This window comes from Mytilus trossulus, chromosome 11, assembly GCF_036588685.1.
Source record: "Mytilus trossulus isolate FHL-02 chromosome 11, PNRI_Mtr1.1.1.hap1, whole genome shotgun sequence".
Lineage (NCBI taxonomy): Eukaryota > Metazoa > Mollusca > Bivalvia > Mytilida > Mytilidae > Mytilus > Mytilus trossulus.
Window position 1 is genome coordinate 38,534,198 of NC_086383.1, and position 24,859 is coordinate 38,559,056.

General features: G+C 34.7%; 2 protein-coding genes across 2 annotated transcripts; one reads left to right on the forward strand and one right to left on the reverse strand.

The window, feature by feature from the left end:
- Positions 1-1,674: 1,674 nt before the first annotated feature.
- On the reverse strand, positions 1,675-6,002 carry LOC134690353 (tenascin-like). Its single transcript, XM_063550317.1, has 3 exons — positions 5,900-6,002; positions 3,177-3,302; positions 1,675-1,912 (listed from the first exon to the last, which is right to left on the reverse strand). The coding sequence occupies exons 1-3, from the start codon at positions 5,931-5,933 to the stop codon at positions 1,794-1,796; spliced, it is 279 nt and encodes a 92-aa protein (XP_063406387.1). The 5' UTR covers positions 5,934-6,002; the 3' UTR covers positions 1,675-1,793.
- Positions 6,003-8,441: 2,439 nt separating this feature from the next.
- Positions 8,442-12,417, forward strand: LOC134690035 (serine/arginine repetitive matrix protein 1-like). The gene is made up of 5 exons (XM_063550005.1): positions 8,442-8,507; positions 8,774-9,072; positions 9,378-9,678; positions 11,171-11,542; positions 11,740-12,417. The coding sequence occupies exons 1-5, from the start codon at positions 8,442-8,444 to the stop codon at positions 12,415-12,417; spliced, it is 1,716 nt and encodes a 571-aa protein (XP_063406075.1).
- Positions 12,418-24,859: the final 12,442 nt, after the last annotated feature.

The following is a 24,859-nucleotide window of genomic DNA, read 5'->3' on the forward strand; positions in this document are numbered from 1 at the left end:
GTTTTTGTCTTGTATATAATACTCGTCTTAAAGATTGGTGCCTCGAAGAACCTCGTGTTAATTAAAATTTTCAGCACCGATGTGTTGCACAAATAGAATTCTACGGAAATGGATATTAATCTTTAAAAATTAAGTTTTTGTCTTGTATATAATACTCGTCTTAGAGATTGATGCCTTAAAGAACCTTATATTAATTATAATTATCACCATATTTAGCTTTTCATCGTAGCTCCATTCTCAGCGTCAATGATGTACTCTAATTTTTATTCGTTTGAAGAGTAATACAACATGAGCGACAAAACGTCATTGAACAATCTTTTGTCAACTTTGTGTTGTTGTTTTGGTTTTGTGTTTTTTTACATCGAGATTGCGTTTTTCTCTGTGTTTCCAAATATTTAAAAAAAAATAATAATAATAAAAAAATACATATTCTAATTTCCCTCTTTCAGTCTTTACCAGACTATTCTGAATGGGGTGAACAAAAAAAGAGAATAGTTAATACAAAAAGAAATTATAGAGAAAAATGGCCTCCGAAATAAAGAATAAGAAACGGAAATGAAGACTTTAATCTGCAGATCTATGAACACATTAGTAACATTTGAATCAATATACCAAATGTATGAATTGTATTTGTGATTTATTACGCCAAAAGAAGAATATGTTAATAAGCATTCCATATTAGTTTTATTTTAGAAGTAAATAAATTGCACTAATTGACAAAAATATTTCAACCAAGATTTACTTCCCCTTATTTGTCACCATTCAAAATTATTCCTTGTATTTACGTTTTATGGGTGAAAAAGATTTAATAATAAAAATATAAAATTCAAATACATATTGAAAAATAACTTATCATTATTTTTATACCTTTATACTATTTTTTAAAAAAAGTTATAAAATTATATTTTTTATTTATACTTCCTTTAACTGTATTACTATATTTTATCATAATCTAATGTCCTTCTAAACTGAGGGATGGAACATTTAAAAGTTACATAGCCTTAGTGACAAACCTATTAAAATTACATGTGACTGATAAATTGAAGTGTTGTTACAATCTCAAAATGCAAACAACATAAGACTGTGTTACTCAAATTAATATAAAAATCTGTAATAGTGCAATAAAATAATAATTCAAAGAATTCAAAATGACTTAACCAAGTGAACAATTACATGCATTGTTTTGTTGGTATTTTTGATATATACATTATAAGAAAATGTACCATTAATACTGAAATTCTGCTCGAAAAAGTTCGTACGCGTTATGACCTGAGATTTGATTCTTCAATGCAGGTAATGACCTGCATTTTCATCATCACAGGTTGACAGGTATGAATGACATGTAAAATTCATGATGACACGAGCTTCGATAATAAGTGCACAGGTAAATAAAAGAAAAACTTGATAGAAATCGTGTTTTCATGATCGTAGCTAAAATATGTAATTATATATATTGAATGCTTCTTTTCGTAATTTCGTAGGGTTGTAAAAGAGAGGAGAAAGATACCAAAGGGACAGTCAAATACGTTGACCGTAGAAAGATAGGTGTCTAATTGGCTATCATATCACATCTCCTTATTTTTATATTGAAGGGTTTACTTTTTAGTAACTTTAAAAATAAAATACCTCAAAATACCTCAAACTTTATTTGTCCATTACTGTCAAAAATATAAATACTTGTAATGTTGACTGACGTTTTATTGATATAATGCTATAATTTCAATGTTTATTTTGATTTTAACACTTTCATGTTGATAACAAAACAAAACAATATAAAAGCCGTCCCCACCAACTCAACGACCAATTCCTCCGATCAGGTCCTGGAGTGTGCAGTGACAATGTCCGTCAACACAGTGAGATCTCTGGCCGAATCTGCAATGTTCGTCCCTGCATTCACTACCAGCTGAGCAAGCTAAAGACAGAAAAAAATATGTATTGAGTTATCCCTATCGAGTCCATGCCCTGTAAATTGTTTATTTTAGACATTTTATCGTTGAATAAATGTTTTATACATTGTAATAAATCAAATATGAAAATACGAATTAAATCAGTAACCAGGAATTTGACAGCTAGTGTCCCTTTTATTGCAAAATAGTAGATAATTAAAAATATATATATATAACAAAGTGACTTGTGATGGACAGGAATAAAAAAAAAACTTGAGTACGGTACCAGAAGAAAGAAGGAATTTCGGAAATAAATACTAGTTTTGTCAGAATTATATTTTCGTTTTCCTAATTCGTCAGTTAAAAACTGATCTTTATGTTATGTTATAACTTGATTGATTTATTGGGAGTTCCTAATATATTTAAGACTTCCCTTCTGAAGAATTCCAAGAAATTTAGTATCACAGGATGTATATAAACTCTTTCAGCCCACCCCACCTTCGCTAGCCAATGATTACGAGGGGACTGCATCGTCGCCCTTGGCTAGCGAATATATCCCACCCCATACCTAACTTGGTCTGTGTCAAACAGACATTTAAAAAATTCAGATTATCGAACTAATAAAGAATATAAAGTGAACGACCATTTAACTTTAGGGGTTATGAAAAAATATTCTGATCCCCAATTTGATAAAAAAATATATATAAATATAGATTCTTACATTGATACCAGTGGATTATCGGATTTATCCAATCGAGATAGTTAAATTATCAATTTTAAAGTTCGAGCCGCCTCGGTGAGTACTTTAAAATTTATAATTTAACTATCGAGATTGGATAAATCCGATAATCCACGAGTAACTATGTAAGAATATGTTTCTCTAATGATTAAAAAGACATTTTCTTTTTTTGTTTACCGAAAATCCCCTTCGAGTGCCTTTCACATTGCACGAAGTTGTCAATTTCATTAACACCTGTTATCATATTTTGGTTCATCCAGTCAGCCAAAAAGGTCATGACCCTTAAAATCATCCAATGATGTTCTGAGATCACCGGCAACCACACATTGATTAAATTTTTTTATACAATGGGTTCGAAAAGGGATAAATTTCCATAGAATTAGAGAAAATTATATATATATTGTGGTCAACCAGAATGATGACAAAACAAATTCTTAAACTAAAAACCATGTTCGTGTGTTGTGCGTAAAATTTCTGACTCAGATTAAAAAGACATAACCCCCACCCACTTTTGATATTAAATGGTTGCTCCCTTAGCTGTTTATATTTACTATGTCCAGTGGTTCCTGCGCTGCATGTGCAATGTCCAAGTGCGCAGACAACTTTGTGTGTAGTGTCCGTGCATTTTGTTTCGTTACAGTCTGAGCTTCTAAAGCATGTTTCAGAATAAACAGCCACTGAAAAAGAAAAAAAGTAATTAGGATTTGAATACATCTTGTTATAATTTTATCGGGTTGTATAAATTTCGACCGAATCACATTTTGTTTGTAACGCGGAATTTTTTAATTACATTTGTACGTTGAAACCATGCATGAAATTAAGAGTTATATCATTTTTTTGTTAGTTACTCAATGCATTATTTTAACATTGTCACGAATTGGACGTGCAGTCATACATAGCTGCTGTAATCTAATACTCGGAAATAATTCTTAAATTAATTGGCATATATAAGGTAATGTGTTGATATGATTATTTGACAGGACTTCCGGTAGATGTTCTTGACGTTTATTTTTCGATAGACGACGTTGACCAAATTTCTTTTCGGAACCAATGTAAACAAGATGGCGGCGATTATTACACAATCCGGCTAGCCGTTATCAGAATGTATTTTCACTTCGCATTATCAGATAAGAAATTTCATGGAGTACACATGTTTGCGTAAACCAACAGATATATTCATGCGCCAGGCCAATTCAATGACACAAATATGCAATTTATGTGTGATGGTTGCCAGTGTGGGAAAATGAATTCCTTAACTCTATTTTTAAAGGGTTATAATTTGAAAGGAATTTATTGGTGTATAAACTGGACCATGTCACTCACAATCACAACTGTTTTTGAGTGAATTGGTCGAGTTTATACACAAATAAATTCCTTTAAAAAGGCGTGTAATCCTATATTCTAATATGACGTGCTTCTTTCGCTTTGTGATCAAACACATTCTCTAAATCCAATAAAATTTGTTTGCACATGCGTATATTGACTTCTTCAGAATAATGAATTTTATCAAGTTATCATGCACTTAATATATTTCCTTAACTTTGATCTTAGATAGTGCACATGATGTTTCTAACTCATTTATTATGACTGTTGTGTGTTGCATTCCGAAATTGACCTGTTTGACCTAGATACGACAACTGTTCATGCTGGCTGTTCATTCTCCTCGCTCTGAATAGTGCCAGCCGTGTGCTTCTTTGCAAACAAAAAGGGAGCTTCATGGAAGAGCTTACACAAACGCTTTTACACTTATACTTATCGGACATAGAAATTACCTTAATTGTCCTATTAAGAATCGAAATAACTAATGCAAGCTATACTTCATTGTAGTTTTAACATCGGTAGGCATTATATTCGTGTTATTTTAGCCCTCACTATCGCTCTGGCAAAAATAATCACGAATATAATGCCTACCCATTTTCAAACTTCAATAAAGTAAAGCTTGCATCAATTATTTCTTAAACAATATATGATATTGGGGTACTCCGTGATTGATGGCAGCCAATCAAAATTGCGTTTTTTTAGTGAAACATTCATGTAATATTATCATTTATGTATATTTTAAAAAAAATCTTAGATATGACTCGTTACGACAACATTAATGTAGATCTATAGATAATTGCAGCGGCAATCGGCAATCCTCGGGTAAATCCGTTACACTCCTTCTACCGGTACGGAATCGGCCGAATTGTGACGAATGTTGCAGCGTAATAGAAATGCTGAATGAATCACAACTGATGAAAGACATGCAGTTGAAAATTGGATAGTATCAGTTATAAGGTTTTTTTTAAAGTGCCTTATTTTTAATTGTTGTTTCGATAATAAAAGAAACTTCGCCTACACTCTTGTATAAAAAATTTAGGTTTTTTTTTCCACTAAATATTTTTTTCATGAATATTCTTTGAATTCATATTAAGTATAACATTTATAAAGCAATATGGAAAAAATTTAAAATAGAATTTCATTTATTTATTTTATTCTTGACATAGGAATTGTATTTAAGTGTAAAACAAGGTCAATTGCAGATAAGTAAAAATTATGCGTATCAGTTTGGCACGATTAAAATGTCGGTCATGAAACGTAAGTAATGATTCAAGGTCATACGTATCTAGGTAACATCGCCATAATAGTCCGTCAACTTCCGAAGCAAGGTTGTCGGCTCTCCGGACATTCCCGAAGTCCTGCGTTTGCCGGATTGCCGAGTTAATGAGCTTCGGTCCTTGCTTGGAAGTTGAATAGTCCGTATGTTGAAAAAGCTCATAACTCTACAATTGCGGTTAAATAGATAACAAACATAAAGTAATAAAAAAATATTAGACCTTAGAAAACAATGAAAACATGCATCTGACATCACGCTCAAAAGTACATATTTCTTGATATAAAACAATGCCTTCCTATTCTCTAATATTGGTTGCTGTCTTATTTCCAGCTACAATGTTTAAATTAGCGAACTGATGTTTTTCCCAAAATTTGCCAGACGCTGTAATGAAATATCAACAGTCAAACTATATCAGCTATATTTTGTATCAGTAAGTATTCATTTATTTTCGTGGTTATCAATTTTCGTGGATTATACAAAACTTGCATGTTCGTGGATGATTTATATTCGTGGTTTAGCCGAAGTCTGCATGCATGCCTATAGAAAATTTGCCATTCGTTGAACGTTTAATTTCGTAGTTCAATTATACCCACGAAATCCGCGAAAATTGGTATCCAACGAATAATAATGACTCCACAGTAGTAAGTATATTACAAAAACGAGAAGGACATTACTTACCGACAAAGCACAGTAATACAATTGCGACCTTCATTTTTACTGATTCTCAAATTGAATAACGAAAATCCAGATCTGACGGTTTTATATATGTAAGATACGTGAGGTACGGCACAGGAGTAGTTATGTCTTGAAATACACCAAAAACAACAACGTATTGAGATAAAAACTTGGTCTTTGTGAGTAAGAATGGTTAAAAAGGGGATCAAAATGCTTTGTTTTATAATTCAGAATTTAGTATTTTCTCTTAAATTATTTCTTTTATTTTTTTTAAATCATGACATGTCTTAAAAAAAATCATGACAATCTCCATGTTTGTAACCTATTTTCGGTATCACAGTTGTAAAGGTCGTCGTTGTGGTGCACCTATACTATATCCACAATACAAGGACTGTGGGTACATAATAAGTCTAGGGATTAAGCAAAGAAAATTAACTAAAATGTTAAAAAATATTGTTTTCCAATTGTTTTTTCGTCAATTTTACGGACGCCGTCACGAGTTGTTTGCCCGTTATAGAATATCCGTTTCACAGTGTATATCGGATATGTTCCTTATGTCGTAACAACAATCCCGTTCCCTTTTCACGAGTTTGACCTACTAAATTAGACTATTTACCGAACAACACGATCGGTACCACATCTGCTTACCCCTTCTGAAACCTGAGATCACCCCTAGTTTTTTGTTGGGGTTCGTGTTGCTTATTCTTTAGTTTTCTATGTTATGTCATGTGTACTATTATTTGTCTGTTTGACTCTTTCTTTTTTAACCATGGCATTGTCAGTTTATTTTCAATCTGTGGGTTTAACAGTCCCTCTGGTTACTTTCGCCCCTCTTTTGAAATATAAAAAATAATAAAGAATGAACACAAGATATAAAAAAAAAGATGTGGTATGATTGCCAATGAGACAACTATCCACAAAAGACCAAAATGATACAAACATTAACAACTATAGGTCACCGTTAGGCCTTCAACAATGAGCAAAGCCCATACCGCATAGTCAGCTTTAAAGGGCCCCGATAAGACAATGTAAAACAATTCAAACGAGAAAACAAACGGCCTTATTTATGTAAAAAAAAAAAAAAAAAAAAAAAAATATGTAACGAGACACAGCTTACAATTATCTTGAAATGAATTTTAACACAATAAATGTACTTTTATCTTAATTTTTTTTTAAGATTAACTATTTATCCATGAGAGAAACCGAGTTTCATTATTCTTATATATATAAATATATACCAAAAATTTGCGAAAGCAAATTTACAGATCTAACATTGTTGGGTTGATGTTTAGACGAGTTGTATATACATTATGTACACAGCCATGTATCACCATCATTGATGGCGATCCAATGGATACATCTGTTGTAGAGTTGTCACTGACTCAGACGTACTTATGAATATAATTATTTTCTGTGACTGTATGTTACATTAATTTGTAGGATCCTTTACTATAGATAATTTAGCTGATTTGTACCAATAACATCTTTATATATCATGTACTGTAGTACGCCGCTAGATTAAAACTGACGAGGAAAGGTAACACACGGCCAGCGAAAGCTCTATTTTTTGTAGAGCCTAGGTGGTCGTGTGGTCTAGCGGGACGGCTGCAGTGCAGGCGATTTGGTGTCACGATATCACAGTAGCATGGGTTCGAATCCCGGCGAGGGAAGAACCAAAAATTTGCGAAAGCAAATTTACAGATCTAACATTGTTGGGTTGATGTTTAGACGAGTTGTATATATATATATATATAAAGCTGATTGTAGCGGTTTTTTTTCTTAGAATGGAAATGGGGAATGTGTCATCAACCCAACAACCAGATCAAAGAATTGGCTATTTGACTTTTTTCATTTTGAATCTTTCGGGATTTTTTTTTATTATTTATTTCATCTGTTTTTACTTTGTAACTTCACCAATTACACTTATTAAATCGTATGACCCAAAAATACAAAAACAAAAAAAGGCCTCAATTGGAGAAACACGATTACGCCAAATCAATGCATCTTTATCAAATTTCGGGGTCAAATACTTCCCCCACTAAATGTATATCTATCATGAACCATTATTCGAGATTTGTAAATGACACCGAACCACGTTTTGTTTAAGGTCGACTATCTATAGGTTATCACTCTATTTACGGAGACGTTTCACAACTTTCTAATATTCTGTTTACCTCACAAAGTCGGAAAAGGGATTTCACATTTATTATCATTCATAAAATCAAAATGTTAAGTAAAGCAGCAACACAAAAGTTCCTAGTTCGATTCCCGTTCGGGATGAGAATTTCAGGAACTCAATTTTTGGCTCTACCTTGACACCATTCGCGAGTATGGTATTGAGGAAACGATGATAGTCCGTCGGAAGGGGACGTTAAATGACTGATCCGTGCTAAGAGAGAGCCATATCTCTTGCACGTTAACAACACCCTTGTAGATTTCGAAAAAGAGTAGGCTAATGCCGCTACAAGGCAGCACTCGCACCCGCAAAGTGGAAAAGGATTAATATAAGTTGCAAAACTTGTTTCCAAATCCACTACAAATAAATATGTTTAAAATAGCAGGACCTGTTTACCTTTTCGAAGCACCTGGGTCACCCACATTTTTGGGTGGGGTTCGTGTAGCTTTCAGTCTTATGTTTTTATACATGTGTTAATGTTTGCTATGCCATTGTCAGTTCTTTTTCGACTTTAAGTTATGAGTTTGATTATTCTTTTAGTATATTTTGTATCTTTTTTATTGTATTCGCTCCAGAATCAAACCTTTGCAAAATTTTCGACAATAACTCGAGACCAAATTAATTGAAAGGTAAACTCTGTGTAAACTCGTAATGTCCTCCCTTTTAATATTTGAAATCCTAAAAATTGAATTAAACTAAAGATTATCTATACCTCTCCGTCGGTACTACAGAAAATTGCTCCCTCTCCATCCGCACTACGGACACTTACTCCCTCTCCGTCAGTACTACAAAAACGTACTCCCTCTCCGTCAGCACTACGGAAACTTACTCCCTCTCCGTCAGTACTACAGAAACTTGCTCCCTCTCCGTCTGCACTACGGAAACTTACTCCATCTCCGTCTGCACTACGGACACTTACTCCCTCTCCGTCATTACTACAGAAACTTACTCCGTCTCCGTCCGTACTAAGGAAACTTACTCCCTCTCCGTCTGCACTACGGTAACTTACTCCCTCTCTGTCCGTACTTAGAAAACTTACTCCCTCTCCGTCCGCACTACGGAAGCTTACTCCCTTTCTGTTTCTACTACGGAAACTTACTCCCTCTCCGTCCGTACTAAGGAAACTTACTCCACTCCCTCTTCGTCCGTACTACGAAAACTTACTCCCTTTCCGTCTGCATTACGGAAACTTATTCCCTCTTCGTCCGCACTACGGAAACTTACTCAATCTTCGTCCGTACTACGGAAACTTACTCCCTCTCCGTCCGTACTACGGAAACTTACTCCATATCCGTCTGTTCTAAGGAAACTTACTCCCGCTCCGTCTGCACTACAGAAACTTATTCCCTCTCCGTCTGTAATACGGAAACTTACCCCGTCTCCGTCTGCACTACGGAAACTTACTCTCTCTCCGTCTGCACTACGAAAACTTTCCCCCTCTCTTTCTGCACTACGAAAACTTACCCCCTCTCCGTCTGCACTACGGAAACTTACTCCCTCTCCGTCTGTACTACGGAAACTTACCATGATAACGTTGCGCACGATGTTCCTACAACACGACGTTACACCACCACGACGTCAAAGAGAGTTTTCTGAAACTTTTGACGTACATTTATTCAATTTGCAAGTTTCGTTTGCTTTTTTGTATGTAGTTGGTTGATTCTATATCTTTATTAATTTTGTGATGTCTATTTACCATAAATATATTTACCTCAAGTTGTGAAAATCGATTAAATTTTTTTTACCCTTAATTCACTTAAAATGTTATATAGTCTAAAGTAATGAACTTGAAGGAAGGAAAATTGGGACATGCAGAAGTATACGGTTTTCATTAAATGAATTATAACAAAACTTTAATCGAAGGCTGCTAAAATTGCATGATGCATATCATCTGTTATTGTAAATTTTTCATATCTTGATTCAACCCTAACACAATTATATCCGACACTCTGCAAGTAAATAAAAACATATTAACCCTTGATTAATTTTAATTGAATTGTATTAAAAATTTGCTTGACACATAACTTGTCAAAATACAACCATTAGATAAAATTAATATACTAGTAACCCGATCTTGAAAATTATTTTCCCAGTCGTTTGAATTTGCTTGCTTTCGAAATGTACTAATCTTCTCCTAAATCGTTCGTAAAATAGGAGTTGCATTAATTCAATGAAACTGTTGCTGTCGATGTTTCCGATAAGTCTTCAGTTACTTCCGTTTCATGCACAACATGCACCGTGGGTTTTTATTCGACAACCAGCATTTTTTTTTTAATTTCACCATGCGATTTGTTTAAAGTATCAGGAATATTCAATGGAACAAATTTTGCACATGTAACGTCGAAAAGTAGCGTTTGTTTGGATTTTTCGACGTTTTTCGACGTTTGGACAAAATGGCTACCGTTTTGTAATGTTTCGTAGCATTCTATTCCTGTAAGACCCAAACATGCAGTTAATAAAAAAAAGAATCTAGACTTTATGTTCTTTTCGTGTATCTTACTTTTGTTTTGGTAAATTATAAATAACTTATTAAAGTATCTGGTAAAAAAAACGCATTAATTGCTAGGACAAATGAAATATCAACTTGGACAAAATGGCTACCGCTTGAAAAACGACTGTGTAGAGATGGTTTTATAGAATCTACATTTTTTTAACTCTCGAACAACGAGGCAAATGTTTGTTCTTTCGATAGATGATCTAATTATCTCAAATTTTTTAGATATGTTTAGCTATGTCTATTTATAAAACTACCTTTCAGCCGTTAAGTCAACGAAAAACGTCATTGGACATTTTTCTTATTCCAGCTTAATATGCAGCCACCGAGTCAAACGAAATTCGACAAAATAACGGCTTTATTTTTCCCAAGAACTGACATACTTCGTTGCTTCTGCCAAGTTTCAGGAAGATCAGAGAATAAGAAATAGGATCACTATACATAAGAGAATAAAACAGTTGTTCAAAAATGTAACGTTTGACATCCGTTTTTTTTTTCACATAGCTTTGTTGTTTTAATCCTCAAATATACTGGATATTACTAAGAATATAACCAAGAGCTATAAGAACATAAAGGAAAACATATGCTGAATTAGTTTTTATAGTGGTTAGTGTTTGTAAGTTTCCTTAGTGCAGACGGAGAGGGAGCAAGTTTCCTTAATGCAGACGCAGAGGAAATAAGTTTCCGTAGCACGGACGGAGAGAAAGTAAGCTCCCGTAGTACAGATGGAGAGGGAGCAAGGTTCCGTAGTGCAGACGGAGATGGAGTAAGTTTCCTTAGTACATATGGAAAGGGAGTAAGTTTCCGTAGTACGGACGGAGAGGGAGTAGGTTTTCGTAGTACAGACGGAGAGGGAGCAAGGTTCCGTAGTGCAGACGGAGATGGAGTAAGTTTCCTTAGTACATATGGAAAGGGAGTAAGTTTCCGTAGTACGGACGGAGAGGGAGTAGGTTTCCGTAGTGCAGACGGAGAGGAAGTAAGTTTCCGTAGTGCAGACGGAGAAAGGGGAAAGTTTTCGATATTTACTCCCTCTCTGTCCGTACTACGTAAACTTACTCCCTCTCCGTCCGTACCAAGGAAACTTACTCCACTCCCTCTTCGTCCGTTCTACGAAAACGTACTCCCTCTCCGTCTGTACTACGGAAACTTACTCCCTCTGCGTCCGTACTACAGACACTTACTCCCTCTCCGTCTGTACTACGGAAACTTACTCCCTCTCCGTCCGTACTAAGGAAAGTTACCCCTTCTCCTTCTGCACTACGAAAACTTACTCCCTCTCCGTCTGCACTACGGAAACTTACTCCCTCTCCGTCTGTACTACGGAAACTTACCCCCTCTCCGTCTGCACTACGGAAACTAAATCACTCTCCGTCCGTATTACGGAAACCTACTCCCTCTCCATATGTTCTAAGGATATTTACTCCTCTACGGCCGTCTGCACTACGGAAACTTACTCCATCTCCGTCTGCACTAAGGACACTTACTCCGACTCCGTCCGTACTAATGAAACTTACTCCGTCTCCGTCCGTACTAAGGAAACTTACTCCCTCTCCGTCTGCACTACGGAAACTTACTCCCTCTCCGTCCGTACTACGGATATTTACTCCCTCTCTGTCCGTACTACGAAAACCACAGAAACTTACTCCATATTCGTCTGTTCTAAGGAAACTTACTCCCTCTCCGTCTGCACTAAGGAAACTTACTAAATATCCGTCCGTACTGAGGAAGCTTACTCCGTCTCCGTCCGTACTAAGGAAACTTACTCCATCTCCTTCTGCACTACGGAAACTTACTCCCTCTCCGTCTGCACTACGGAAACTTACTCCGCTCACACCGAACATCAAGCTATAAGGGGCCCCAAAATATGATTATCGTGAAACCATTCAAACGGGGAAACCAACGGTCAAATCTATATAAAAACTAGAAACGAGAAATACGCATGAACACGTATTAAACATGTATGTGAGGACTTAAGCCTTACCTACTTTGAGATTGTGTTGTTTAAGAACACACTTTAAAAATAAATTTTAAAAAAATATAATTTTACTAGTTTTTTTCTTTTCTGGCGGAGCTTTTGTCTGAATAACCATGTGAATATATTAGTTTACACGGGTATCTACGGGATGTAATTCTAATTGCAGGTTCAATCTAATGGAGCTATAATTTTACAATGCAATCACGTTTCCCCAACACAATAATATTTACATATTACAGTATACTACAAATTGTAAGAAACACATGTCGAACACATCGTCAAATTAATATATTTAATAAATGTAATTAACTATGTGCAATATACAGACTAGACTTTTACATTTCATCGGTAGTCACCGAATTTCAGGTATTAATTGCCATGTTGTTTGCAAATCTAATTAGAAATAAATGTAATTAGAGGACTTCACCTGTTGGCTCATATTAGCAACAGTGACCCTTTTGCTCTTATTAATTAGCGACAGTGATTTTTAGACAAACAATATACAAGTTGCTACATGGTACAATGTATTTTTTTTGGAAAACTGTAAAATGGTTATTAATTCACACGTAATACTTATGGATTTGTAGCTTTTTTTGGTATGATGTGTCACAAATGATTAGTGGACAGCAACACACCACTACCGTCAATTTGATTGCCATTTTGTTTTTAAATAAGTGTAGGACTCAAGTGATGATTTAAGTGAAATAAAAACCCTAATGGAATTTAAGCTAAGAAAATGTATAAAGAATTAAGTGATAAAGAAGAAAGCCAGAAAATTTCAACAACAAAAAACTACAGCGAGATCAACACATTGGTGACGTTTATCTGAAAAACGATTTCTAAATGACGTAGATTGAAAAGGTGTGCAAAGGCGTTTTACAGAAAATTTACCGAATCGGATATGAATTCGGAAAATTCTACGGTTCCTTTTAACAATAGTACAGACATTCTAAGTGAAACAATAACTGGAATGATATCTTTACCAAATACACTTACTAACATGGAGATGGAGTATAAGATTGTGCAACTTATGTTCTGCTATGTGCCACTGTTCATTTCTATTGTTGTTATAGGGAGACTTGTGTTTGTTTTGAAAACGCGCCTAACTTTGCAGATTCCAGGAAATATTTTAGTTGCTGCTTTTGTAATAAGTGATGGTTTTGTTATACTTAATCGGACTTTGTTTATAACTTTTATACTATCAGGAGATAAGAATATGATGAGGACTAATTATGCGTACATGCAATTGTTTCTTTCATCTTTCCTTTTTGGGGTAAACCTATTCTACCTCACTGTTTTGTCAGTGGAAAAACTACTTTATATAAATTTCGTTTATCTTCACAACCGTGTGTTCTGTTCTGTTGAAAGGACATTTGTATATTTATTCATTGGCAGTTTTGTTGTAGTACTTACTCGATTAGACATTCTGATGTTTAGACCGGAAGTGCGGATTATTTCTCCCGGAATTATATTGACTGACGATTTCATTGCCGCAATGGATTATACAATATTAGGCATACTGCAGCTATTTCTCATTGTTGTAAATGTAGGAAGTAGCATTAAAATCCTACAATACTCAATAAAACAGGGGAGGCGATTTGACAATAAGCACATCGTAGACAGACAGTTTTGGAGGACATTGCTGGCTAGATCAAATAGTACCATATTTCCGAAAGTGTGCATAACATTGGAAATCACAGTTTATCAACTAGCAATTATGCTTAATTGTACGGATCTTTCAAAACATATAATTTTAATGACTCTAATGGTAATGCGTATTTTTAATTTATTTTTTCTTCTTTGTGGTAATAGACGATTTAAAAATGCTTTTTTATGTAGAAAGAATCCAGTTCCTCTCTGGCTTAATGACGTCCAGCAAGAAATTATAACTTGTCGTTTACGACAAACACTTTTGTGATAAAAATAAACAATAAATTGAAAACATTCAGGAAAGAGCTCTTCGCTTCATAAATGATGAGGACTATGTATAAGAAAAGAAGATGTGGTATGATTGCCAATGAGACAAAACTCCTACGACAAACACTTTTATGATAAAAAATGAATTAAAAAAAAATCAGGAAAGAGCTCTCCGCTTCATATATAACGACTATATATATATATTAAAAAAAAGAAGATGTGGTATGATTGCCAATGAGACAAAATTCCACAAGAGACCTCAAAACGACACAGAAATTAACAACTACTAGAACACACCCGCGAAATCGCGGGCATATACAGCTTGTGAACTATTGTAGGATGATTTTTTGTTAAATATTTTATGTATTATGTCCGATAATTGTTTCCTTTCTGTTAAATTCAAGTATTTTCGTGTGTCTGGCCTCGGACCACAATTATTCTTCTACTTTGCTTAATTTCACCGCTTCAAACATGAAATAAATTTTACTGTTTATTTATTAGACCATTATTAGTCTAAAAAATATTCCTCTTAGACAATTCATCAGTGCTTTTTCTTTTGAGAGCCTTATTAACAGGCCAATGGTAGGATATGAATCTTTTATAAATGACTTAGTCCGACTAAGGCTAATTTGAGGGGTGGTCGGAGGGGGCCCTGATTTCGAAAGCCCGAGCTTAAAAACATGAAATCCCGAGATGAAGAATTTAAAGAATTCATATCCTGAAATCACGAAATCGAAAAATATATTCCCGAATCCCGTAAGGATCAATCCCCAAATCCCGAGCTTAATAACACTCGATCCCGACGTCCCGAAAAAGGTCCTGCCTCCATTTTATCTCTACCCTACTTTCAGTTTTGCCAATTACTACTTTAACTTTCAACAATGAATCATTTATATGGGCATTATGTTTTCTAGTCTGTGTATCCGTGCGTTCGTTCGTTCGTTCGTCCGTCCGTCCGTCTGTCCCGCTTCAGGTTAAATTTTTGGTCGAGGTACTTTTTGATGAAGTTGAATTCCAATCAACTCGAAACTTAAATAAGTAAATATAGTGGCGATGTGGCATCGTACTATGGACACATTCTTGTTTCCACATGTTTTACTTATTTTAATATATATGCAACTGGTATAACCCTTAAATAGTAAACATTTCAAAGAAAACAGTAGACAGAATACAGAGGGTCTCAATATATTAAAGTAGTATAATCGTAGTTTGCATGTAGATAAACGCGAAAAATAAATGTCCTCTCTAAGGAGGTATAATAGTTTTGGTTCTTGCGATCTAAACACCACGATATGTAGAACGCTCTGATTGGCTCATATATTTTTCACTTTTGTTATCTATCATACGATTGGTTGTTTCATTCCGGAAGTTTTTTATACGTTTAAAGTCAGTCTGAAGACGGAATCAATATACGAACTCCTTTTTGTCGTTTTTTTCCAAAAATAACTCAATCTGAATAATCAGAAGAATGAATGACAAAGGCGACTATGCATGATAACTATAGAACACAGAAGCGTAATGATTAATTTATCGTGGAAGGAAGAGAAGCGACACACAAAATGAGGTCTTCTCGTTTGGTATGCCACAAAACCAGGTTCAACCCACCATTTTTATTCCCTATTAAAAAATGTCCTGTACCAAGTCAGGAAGATGGCCATTGTTATATTATTGTTCGTTTCTGTGTGTGTTGCATTTAAACCTTATGTCGTGTGTTTTCTCATATTTTTGAGATATTAAGATAAGACGTGGCACGGGACTTGTCTATCCCAAATTCATGTATTTGGTTTTGATGTTATATTTGTTATTCTCGTGGTATTTTGTCTGATGCTTGGTCCGTTTCTGTGTGTGTTGCGTTTCGGTGTTGTGTCGTTGTTCTCCTCTTATAATTAATGCGTTTCCCTCGGTTTTAGTTTGTTACCCCGATTTTGTTTTTTGTCTATGGATTTATGAGTTTTGAACAGCGGTATACTACTGTTGCCTTTATTTGATAGTATAGAAAAGTCACCGTACAGCTTTCAACAATGAGCAAAGCCCATACCGCATAGTTAGCTATAAATGACCCCAAAATGAAAAATGTAAAACAATTCAAACGAGAAAACTAACGGCCTAATTTATGGACAAAAAAAATAAACATAAACAAATATGTAACACATCTACAAACCTCATCCAATGAATTATAGGCTCCTGCCTTGTGACAGGCACATACATGCAGAATGCAAAAAGCTTAACTCATCAGATAAATACAAATATAAATGCATCTAACAAAAACACAGTGGATGTGGCCAGGTACCTGTATATCCCAACAACAAAAAGACACTTTTTACTGATCTGAGAGTTATCGCAGTTACTGACAGCTAAATCAAAGCCACTAACAACTATGGAAAAAATCATTCATCTAAAGACTAAATTATACAAGATATACAGTATACATTTTAACAATGAAAATAAACAACGCAGACACTTTCTACTGTTTTATGGAATGAGCTGCCAAACCAAGAAGACAAGAAAATTCTCTAATTCAATTTTCCAATTTATTACAAAACTGTAAAATGGCAGCGCATGCCACTGTAATGCATGCAATTAGTGATTTGTGATTTGAGCTTAATTTGGCTAATTTTCTGCTTTTATGCTAATTCGTTTTGATTTTATTATTTATCTGCAAGAACAATATTATTTTATTTTGCTTATGTGCTTGCTATTTTATGTATTATTGTTATGTATGTATGTTTGTCTCAATATGTGTGTTTATTTGCATGTCATATTGCTTGTGTGTAATATTTTATAATAACATCGATTTTAAAAGCTCACTAGAGCTTATTTTACTGTGTTTACAATGCATAGACAATAAATAGAACTTTTTTTGATTTGATTTATGATCTGATAAAGTAAATGCATGCACGACATTACTGCAATTCTTTGGAATATTTAAATTAAAACACTTACGAAGTAATTAAGTTCAAAATAAAAGAAGTTAAATACTTTCATAAAGAGGACTTAGAGGACAGGGTTCCGACACCTTTTTTTTTTCTTTGTGGGAAACATTTGGTTGATTATATATAGAGAACCTGAATAAATCGTGACTAGAACGGCCCCTTGTGAAAATTTCTGGATCCGTCACTGTTTTATTTCTTCCAGTTTAAATAATATGCCAGAATATATGTTTCAATTTGGAAATAATTGTACAAAGAGCTTATATTACAAGATATATTACGGATTACAAATGTGTCGAGGTTTGTGATTGGATAACAACACAGAGATGTCAGTATATATTCAGGAAACTGCCGGGGTATATACGTTTTTATCCCCAATTGGAACCTCTAAAACGTCATCATAAAACCGGTTACTATGTGACGTAGTCAAAAGCCATCAGACTGTCAGAGGCTCACAGAGGGAAAATAATGACGTGCTTCAGTCAATAAAACATTTTTGATACAAAATCACGCAATTTACACTTTTAATACTTAAATTTAATGTTAAAACTGTTATTATTAATTATTACATACACGATAATATTATGTTCACAGCAAATTAGAAAATCCTTTACGTATGCCGAACATATCAGGTTGTGTTTTTCGACTGATATAATATATGTGTTGTCAACAAATACCTGCTCTGGAAAATAACATTAAGTCAGGGGTAATCCGTAATATATGTGTAATTCAGGGCTCAGGGGATATAAACTCTAAGCCGGGAATGTCACAGTATATACCCTGTCTGGAACCTGAATAACATATAATATTGACGGTTGATCACCATTTGAAAATATTTTTGTTTTGTAGCATTTAAGCATTAAGTCTTGAGTAAACAACATATGAAGGTCTCGATGTGGCCACTTCCCATGATTAGTCGTACGATGATGTGCCAAAAATACGAGACATAATTTTTCAAGATTTTAATTAAAAATTACCCTTTTTTTTATAACATACTAAGTGGGTCATTCTTTGTTAAATATTTATAATATAACTTAAGTCTTTATGTACTGAATTTCGTCGAATGTCATATTAAAATGGGTACATTTTTAAGGCAAAAATGGCACACACGTACCGAGAAAATATTGCTGATATGCGATGGTATTTTTGACGAGCGATGGCTAGTTTACTAGTAATACCTAATGATGTGCACTTATTTTGAAAAGCAAAATTTTTGAATAGTTATAGTAAATAAATTTCATTCTTTATTGTCTAAGTGTATTCTAAAGTTCAATGACATATTAAATGAGAGATCGTCCGCTTTAAATTTCTGTAAGAGGATGAACTTGACTCCAAGAGAATGCCATGCTCCATCGTACTTTCCTTTTGTACATTAAAAAAACACGCTACAGAGGGTAAACTCTCCTCTACCCACCACGCCCCTTATTCAGTGGACCACCGCACATGTACATCGGCGTAGCTTCCCACAAAATAGCCTTACAATGCCAACATCGCACTTCAGCGTGCTCAATAACACATTTCGGCGCCAAACAATCGCGGTTCGGCGTACCATCGTGGTTCAGATTCCTATGTACGTGTGAAATGAAAATAAATTCAGCACAATTGGCAGTATAAATTTCCTTCTCTCCTTTTGATCACTGTCGTCCAATATTTCAGTCAAAACCTACCGATTGTAATGAATGTTGATACGTGTATAGTTTCATATCCTCGATTATACATTCCTATAACATTACAAAAAGAAGCATTTAAAAATTCTTTAATTACAATTTTATGCTATACAACCATGATATTAAGATTTTAATCAAGCTTTTCGTTTGTTTTTTAATGCACTCTGAAACATGTTTCATATTGTCAGAGGGCATGTGCCGTCAATGCTATCTGTCGTATTTTATTCAAAATTAAAGTGTGATGGGGTAGTGTCTCGTTCACTACATATGCATCTTGGGATATTAAATTAATTTATGTATGAACCCTACTTTCTATGGTAGGGATAAATGAAAAATCTTACGAAACGCGCATCTGACGATGCAATTAATTGGTACCATCAAAAGAGCATGACTTTTTTATATATACCTTTAAATAAAGTGTATCATTAAAAGTTTCTAATAAAAATTTAAAAAACAAAAAGGTCATTGATTAGCAAATTAGCATCATAAGATTTGACCAGAGAAAACATTATTGTATTGTTAATAAATCTTCACAATCGTTAGTTTAGAATCTGTAACCATTTGACGAAATTACAAATTAATGAAAAATCATGCTAATCAAGGGGAAATAATCAGTATTTGTACCAGACCACAATTTTCCATTTTTAAAACATACAATAATTGATAATTGTACATAGGCGGATCCAGAGGGTGGTCTGGAGGTGGAAAGGTCATCTTTTTGTTGTAAATTTGGTTTATAATATATGAAATCCTATGAGGCATGACTGCAGCGGACACCCTTAGGTCAGTCAGCCCCCCCCCCTTTTCATGATAAAACATTCTGGATCCGCCACAGGCACTTAATTGTTTCTGTCAATATAAAAAATTACAAGGTAGCTAACGTAAATTTTCAGTGAGGGTTCGGATGGGGTTAAATGATTAAAGAATAGTGCCCTTACAAAATGAAGATCAGAGAATAACGGGCAAAAAATGAAGATTTGAGACAAAAAGGGGTTGAATGTTTTAAAGATTAAAGAAAAAAGAAGTGAACATTTAATGTTTATAAAATAACAGAGCCCCCCCCCCCCCTAATCCAGACCCTATTCAATGTCAGAGACGGATTAAAGGGGGGGGGCAGGGGCTACCCCCTTTTTTACAAAAAAAAATGGTTGCTGTTGGGTATTTTTATTTGGTCGGGTTGTTGTCTCTTTGACACATTCCCCATTTCCATTCTCAGTTTTACTGCTTCTATAGGGAATCACTCAAGCGTGCATGGAGCCCTCTTATGCAGTCACTGGGCCCCCACTTATAGAAATTTCTGGATTCGCCACTGAATGTGTTCGCTTCAACCAATATTTTATACTTTTCCCTTGCCCCTTTCACGAATAAACATATAGAGGGGGGGGGGATAGGACCTTTATCGGGACTCCGGGATCGGTTGTTATTAAGCTCGGGATTTCGGGATTGACCCTTTCGGGATCCGGGAATTCTTTATTTGAATTTCGGGACCCCGGGATTTTGTGTTTTTAAGTCAGGGAATTAGGGATTTGGTGTTTTTAAGCCCGGGATTTCGGGATCAGGACCCCTCATATCCCCCTCAACATACACCAGTCTGTTGGTAATTGCTTTATCTTTACACTTAAAAACAACTTTCACGTACCTTAATTGAGAATACCCCTCAAACAGAATAACAGATGATAATCATTGACCTTTCCCCAGACAATTTAATGTGATTTTTCGTACGGGTATGGATAGTAAACGTGAGTAGAGTAAACCCCATATTGACAGAAACAAGTGCCTGTGGCGGATCCAGAATGTTTTATCATGAATGAGGGAGGGGCCCTCTGACTGAACTTAGGGTGTCCGCTCCAGTCATGCCTTATAGATTTCCTATATTATAAACCAAATTTTACCACAAAATGGTGGGCCTTCACCTCCACCCTCTGGATCCGCCAATGTGTAACAATTATTGTATGTTTTAAAATTGGAAAATTGTGGCCAAGTACAAATACTGATTACTTCCCCTTAATTAGCATGGTTTTTCATTAATTTGTAGTCTCTTCAAATGATGAGAGATTCTAAACTAATGATTGTGTAGATTTATTAACGATACAATAATGTTTTTTTTTCTGGTCAAACCTTGTAATGCTAATTTGCTTTTTAATCCTTTTTTTGTTTTTTTAATTTTTACTAGAAACTTTTAATGATACACTTATTTTAAAGGCTTATTATAAAAATTCAACATGAACTGTTGATACCAATTTATTGCATCGCTAGATGCGCGTTTCGTAAGATTTTTCATCTACCCCTACCATAGACAGTAGGGTTCATATCTCATGTCAAAACTAAAGTTCCTAATAAATCTACAATTATGACAAATGCGAGACATTACTATCATTCTGCCTCTTTTGAAAAAGGGGGGAGTTTGTGCTTCCATAATATTAGATTTGACCTTCCGGTCAACAGAAATCAACTTTAATGCTCATTTAACACGAGGTGGATGTAAACAGAAATAGCTTAGAACTTACATATACATTATCAAAACAAGATCTGCATTTTTTTTTAAATCTACAAAAGAAAAGGAACGACAGTTTAGTCTCTCAGTCATTCCAGACAAACCAATATATAAAGAATATAGAATAAGGGGGGGGGGGTTAAGAATGGAGAAAGGAAGGACCCCCTATCCAGAACCTCACACAGTCATTGATGGTTCTGCGTGTCCATCTTATTTCCCTATTTCTAAGCCGTCCAATAACTTTTATTTTTATACAATATACATATATGTAAATATACAACTCGGCTTTCGCAAACTTTATGCTTTATCATATGTAGATATATATATATATACATTCATTCTGCAATCAAACCACTTGAAGGATGAACCGTTGGGGGTGGCACTGACTACCAGTCACGTTTAAGTGATTCCCTATATAAGCAACCAATTTTTTTCCCTAAAAGGGGGGTCGCCCCCCCCCCCCCCCCCCCCCTGCTCCCCCAAAATCCGCCTCTGAATGATCATAACGTTAATCCCATTCAGTTCAGTGTTTTGTGGCGGATCAGCAAAATTTCTTTATGGGGGAGGTCACTCAGTGCCCCAAGTGGGACCCAGCTCCAGAGAAGGGAATCACTGAAGCGTGACTGGAGTGGGGCCCCCTGTTAGGCAGTGATCCACTACTTATAACAAATTTAATCCGCCAGTGAATCATCTCTTTTTGTCATAATTGCCGTATAAAATCACAGGATAGTAGTAAAATTTCGACAATATTCAACAAGAGTTGGCCACATTTTTCAGAATTTAGTAGACGTTCATCTTCATAACGTACTACAGAACACAAATTCATAGCATACTTTGCAGAGGCATGAAGTTCAGGAAATTGTTAAGCAATTGTTTAACCTTCAAGTGGTTTGATTGCAGAATGAATATGTGTACAAATAAAAGTTATTGGAATTAGAAATAGGGAAATAAGATGGACACGCAGACCCGTCAAGGACTTTATAAGGGAAGGGGCGAATCCAGTCATTTTAAAAAGGGACGGGGTCCTAACCCAGGACAAACGGGGGGTTCCAACTACATTTCCCCATTCAAATGCATTAATCGTCCAAAAAAAGGGGAGTTCCCATCCCCGGAACTTTGGAACCATCCCCCCGCGATCCGCGCCTTGAGGGTATGGACGGGGTCCTCCCTTTCTCCATTCCTTAACACCCCTTTATTCTCTATTTTATATAGGTTTTCCTAGAATGACAGACAAACTAAATTTTCGTTCCTCTTCTTTTGCAAATTTTTAAATTTTGCAGATCTTGTTTTAATAATGTATACGTAAGGTCTAAGCTATTTCTTTTTAAATCCACCTCAATTCAAATGAAAATATTTCTTTTCTCTTTCCATTTTAAGCATAAAAGTTGATTTCTGTTGACCGGAAGGTCAAATCTAATAATTTGGAAGCACCCCCCCTTCCTTTTTTTAAAAAGAGCAGAATGCTTAAATGTCAACTTCCAAGCAAGGACTGAATCTCATAAACTCGACATTTAAGCGCAAGACTTCGGAAATGTCCGGAGAGCCGACAACCTTGCTTCAGAAGTTGGGTTTTTGTTCCTACTTTTAACAGGGTTTGTTGTACCGGTATACGAATGGATTCCTCTCCCCCTTTTTATTCGAGTTTATGGATATGTTTATCCAGACGTCCTTTTGTATAGAGGAGCTCGGTTATTATGATAGTTTTATAACAAATCTTATAAGATTTTGTATGAAACATAAAGCAGTATGCAAGAAAATGTATGATTATCATTTTTTCCTCATTTATAGGTGGTATTCTTTTCAATTTTCAATACTGTACAGATGCATTTAAATTTACCGCTAATGGTAAAGTCCCAAAAAGCGCTTTGAGTTCGAAATTAGCCTACATCGAAGGTTCGCATTACTTTACAAATACAAATAATTTCACCAATACCTTCATAAATTATAAATTAAAACAACAAACATTTTATAAATTCTAATGTTTTAATAAATTATAATTATCATGGTTTGTTCGATTCTAACATTACAATGAAGTAGTGTCGATTGAGGCTTGTGTTTGTACCATTAACAAAAACTCATCACCCATGTGAAATTACAACCTATTGATTTACGTATACATGTGTAGTATTGAATAAAAATAATAAATCAGTAAACAAAAAAAATATTAAGGGTCGGTATAGTTTACAAAACGTTTAAACATGTTACATAACATAGACTCTATCGATATCAGAGAAAATGATAAAACTGGTTGAAACTGGCTAGCACCACACTAAATTAAATTGCGATTTTGCTTGGACGGACACGTCCGCAAAAGAATAATCTAATCAAAATATAAATCTCTGATTTCTATATCTATATTTTAATAAGATTGGCAAAAGGAAAATTTCGTACTGCTTTAATTAATTAAAAAAAATTTAGAAAAAAAGCCAATCGCAATTATATAGTATGTCACATCGATATTGATCAGAAATAGTTCGGAAATTCATTATTCAATCATATTTGATACTGAATAGATGATTAACGTAATTAGTGTAATTCAAGTTTGTAGTTTAGCATGAATTGGAAATATGACTTATTAATATCGGCATAATTCCGTTACCATGACAATTTATTGGGAATCGTATCCGAGAACGGTCGTACTGGTTTGTAAATGTAAACAATTAGACACACATGTTAGACTTAGTACAAGTGTACTTGGATCCAATACGTTACGTATATAGCTACAATTCCACAAACAAAGACATACATGAGTGGATTTGACTGACGTGAATTTAAGAAAAGAGGTAGGTGTATGTTTTCCTTCTTTCAAATGCATGACTGATGTACACACTATTAAAGGGAACACCCATTATAAACTTCAAAGGGGGCGGGGTTATGTTTTTTTACTGAGTCATAAAAATATTATTTTATTTTCCAACGCTATCAATCAAATCATTTTGTTCAATGTTAGTCCTCTGCTTGAATGTGAAATTTTTTTTCTTATCAAAATGGGAGCAGAATAAAAAAAATATTGGAATAAACTACCCCCACCCCCTTTAAGTAAGTTAAATGGTCGTTCTCTAAATGGGGAGATAAACCAACTATAATAAACAATCAAACGAGGAACACTACCAACGCATGTCATAAAAAGAACGGGGTATAGGAAAAAACGTAGATTCTTGAAAAGACCAACAACAGTCTTGCGAATAAAAGATACAAATGAATTAGTATTCAAGAGGGGCGAGATATATCAAAGCGACATTTAAACTCGTAGATCGAAAATTAATAAACTGACAACGCCATGGCTAAAAATAAATAAAAGACAAACAGA

Excerpts from the sequence above, each read along its gene's own strand:
- LOC134690353 (XM_063550317.1), bottom strand. The coding sequence starts at position 5,933 with ATGAAGGTCGCAATTGTATTACTGTGCTTTGTCG. Across the intron at positions 3,303-5,899 it reads TGTATTACTGTGCTTTGTCG|TGGCTGTTTATTCTGAAACA; the intron begins GTAAGTAATGTC and ends TTTCTTTTTCAG. Across the intron at positions 1,913-3,176 it reads CGCAGGAACCACTGGACATA|CTTGCTCAGCTGGTAGTGAA; the intron begins GTAAATATAAAC and ends TTCTGTCTTTAG.
- LOC134690035 (XM_063550005.1), top strand. The coding sequence starts at position 8,442 with ATGTTTAAAATAGCAGGACCTGTTTACCTTTTCGAAGCACCTGGGTCA. Across the intron at positions 8,508-8,773 it reads CACCCACATTTTTGGGTGGG|ATTATCTATACCTCTCCGTC; the intron begins GTTCGTGTAGCT and ends ATTAAACTAAAG. Across the intron at positions 11,543-11,739 it reads GTAGTGCAGACGGAGAGGAA|ACACTTACTCCCTCTCCGTC; the intron begins GTAAGTTTCCGT and ends TCCGTACTACAG.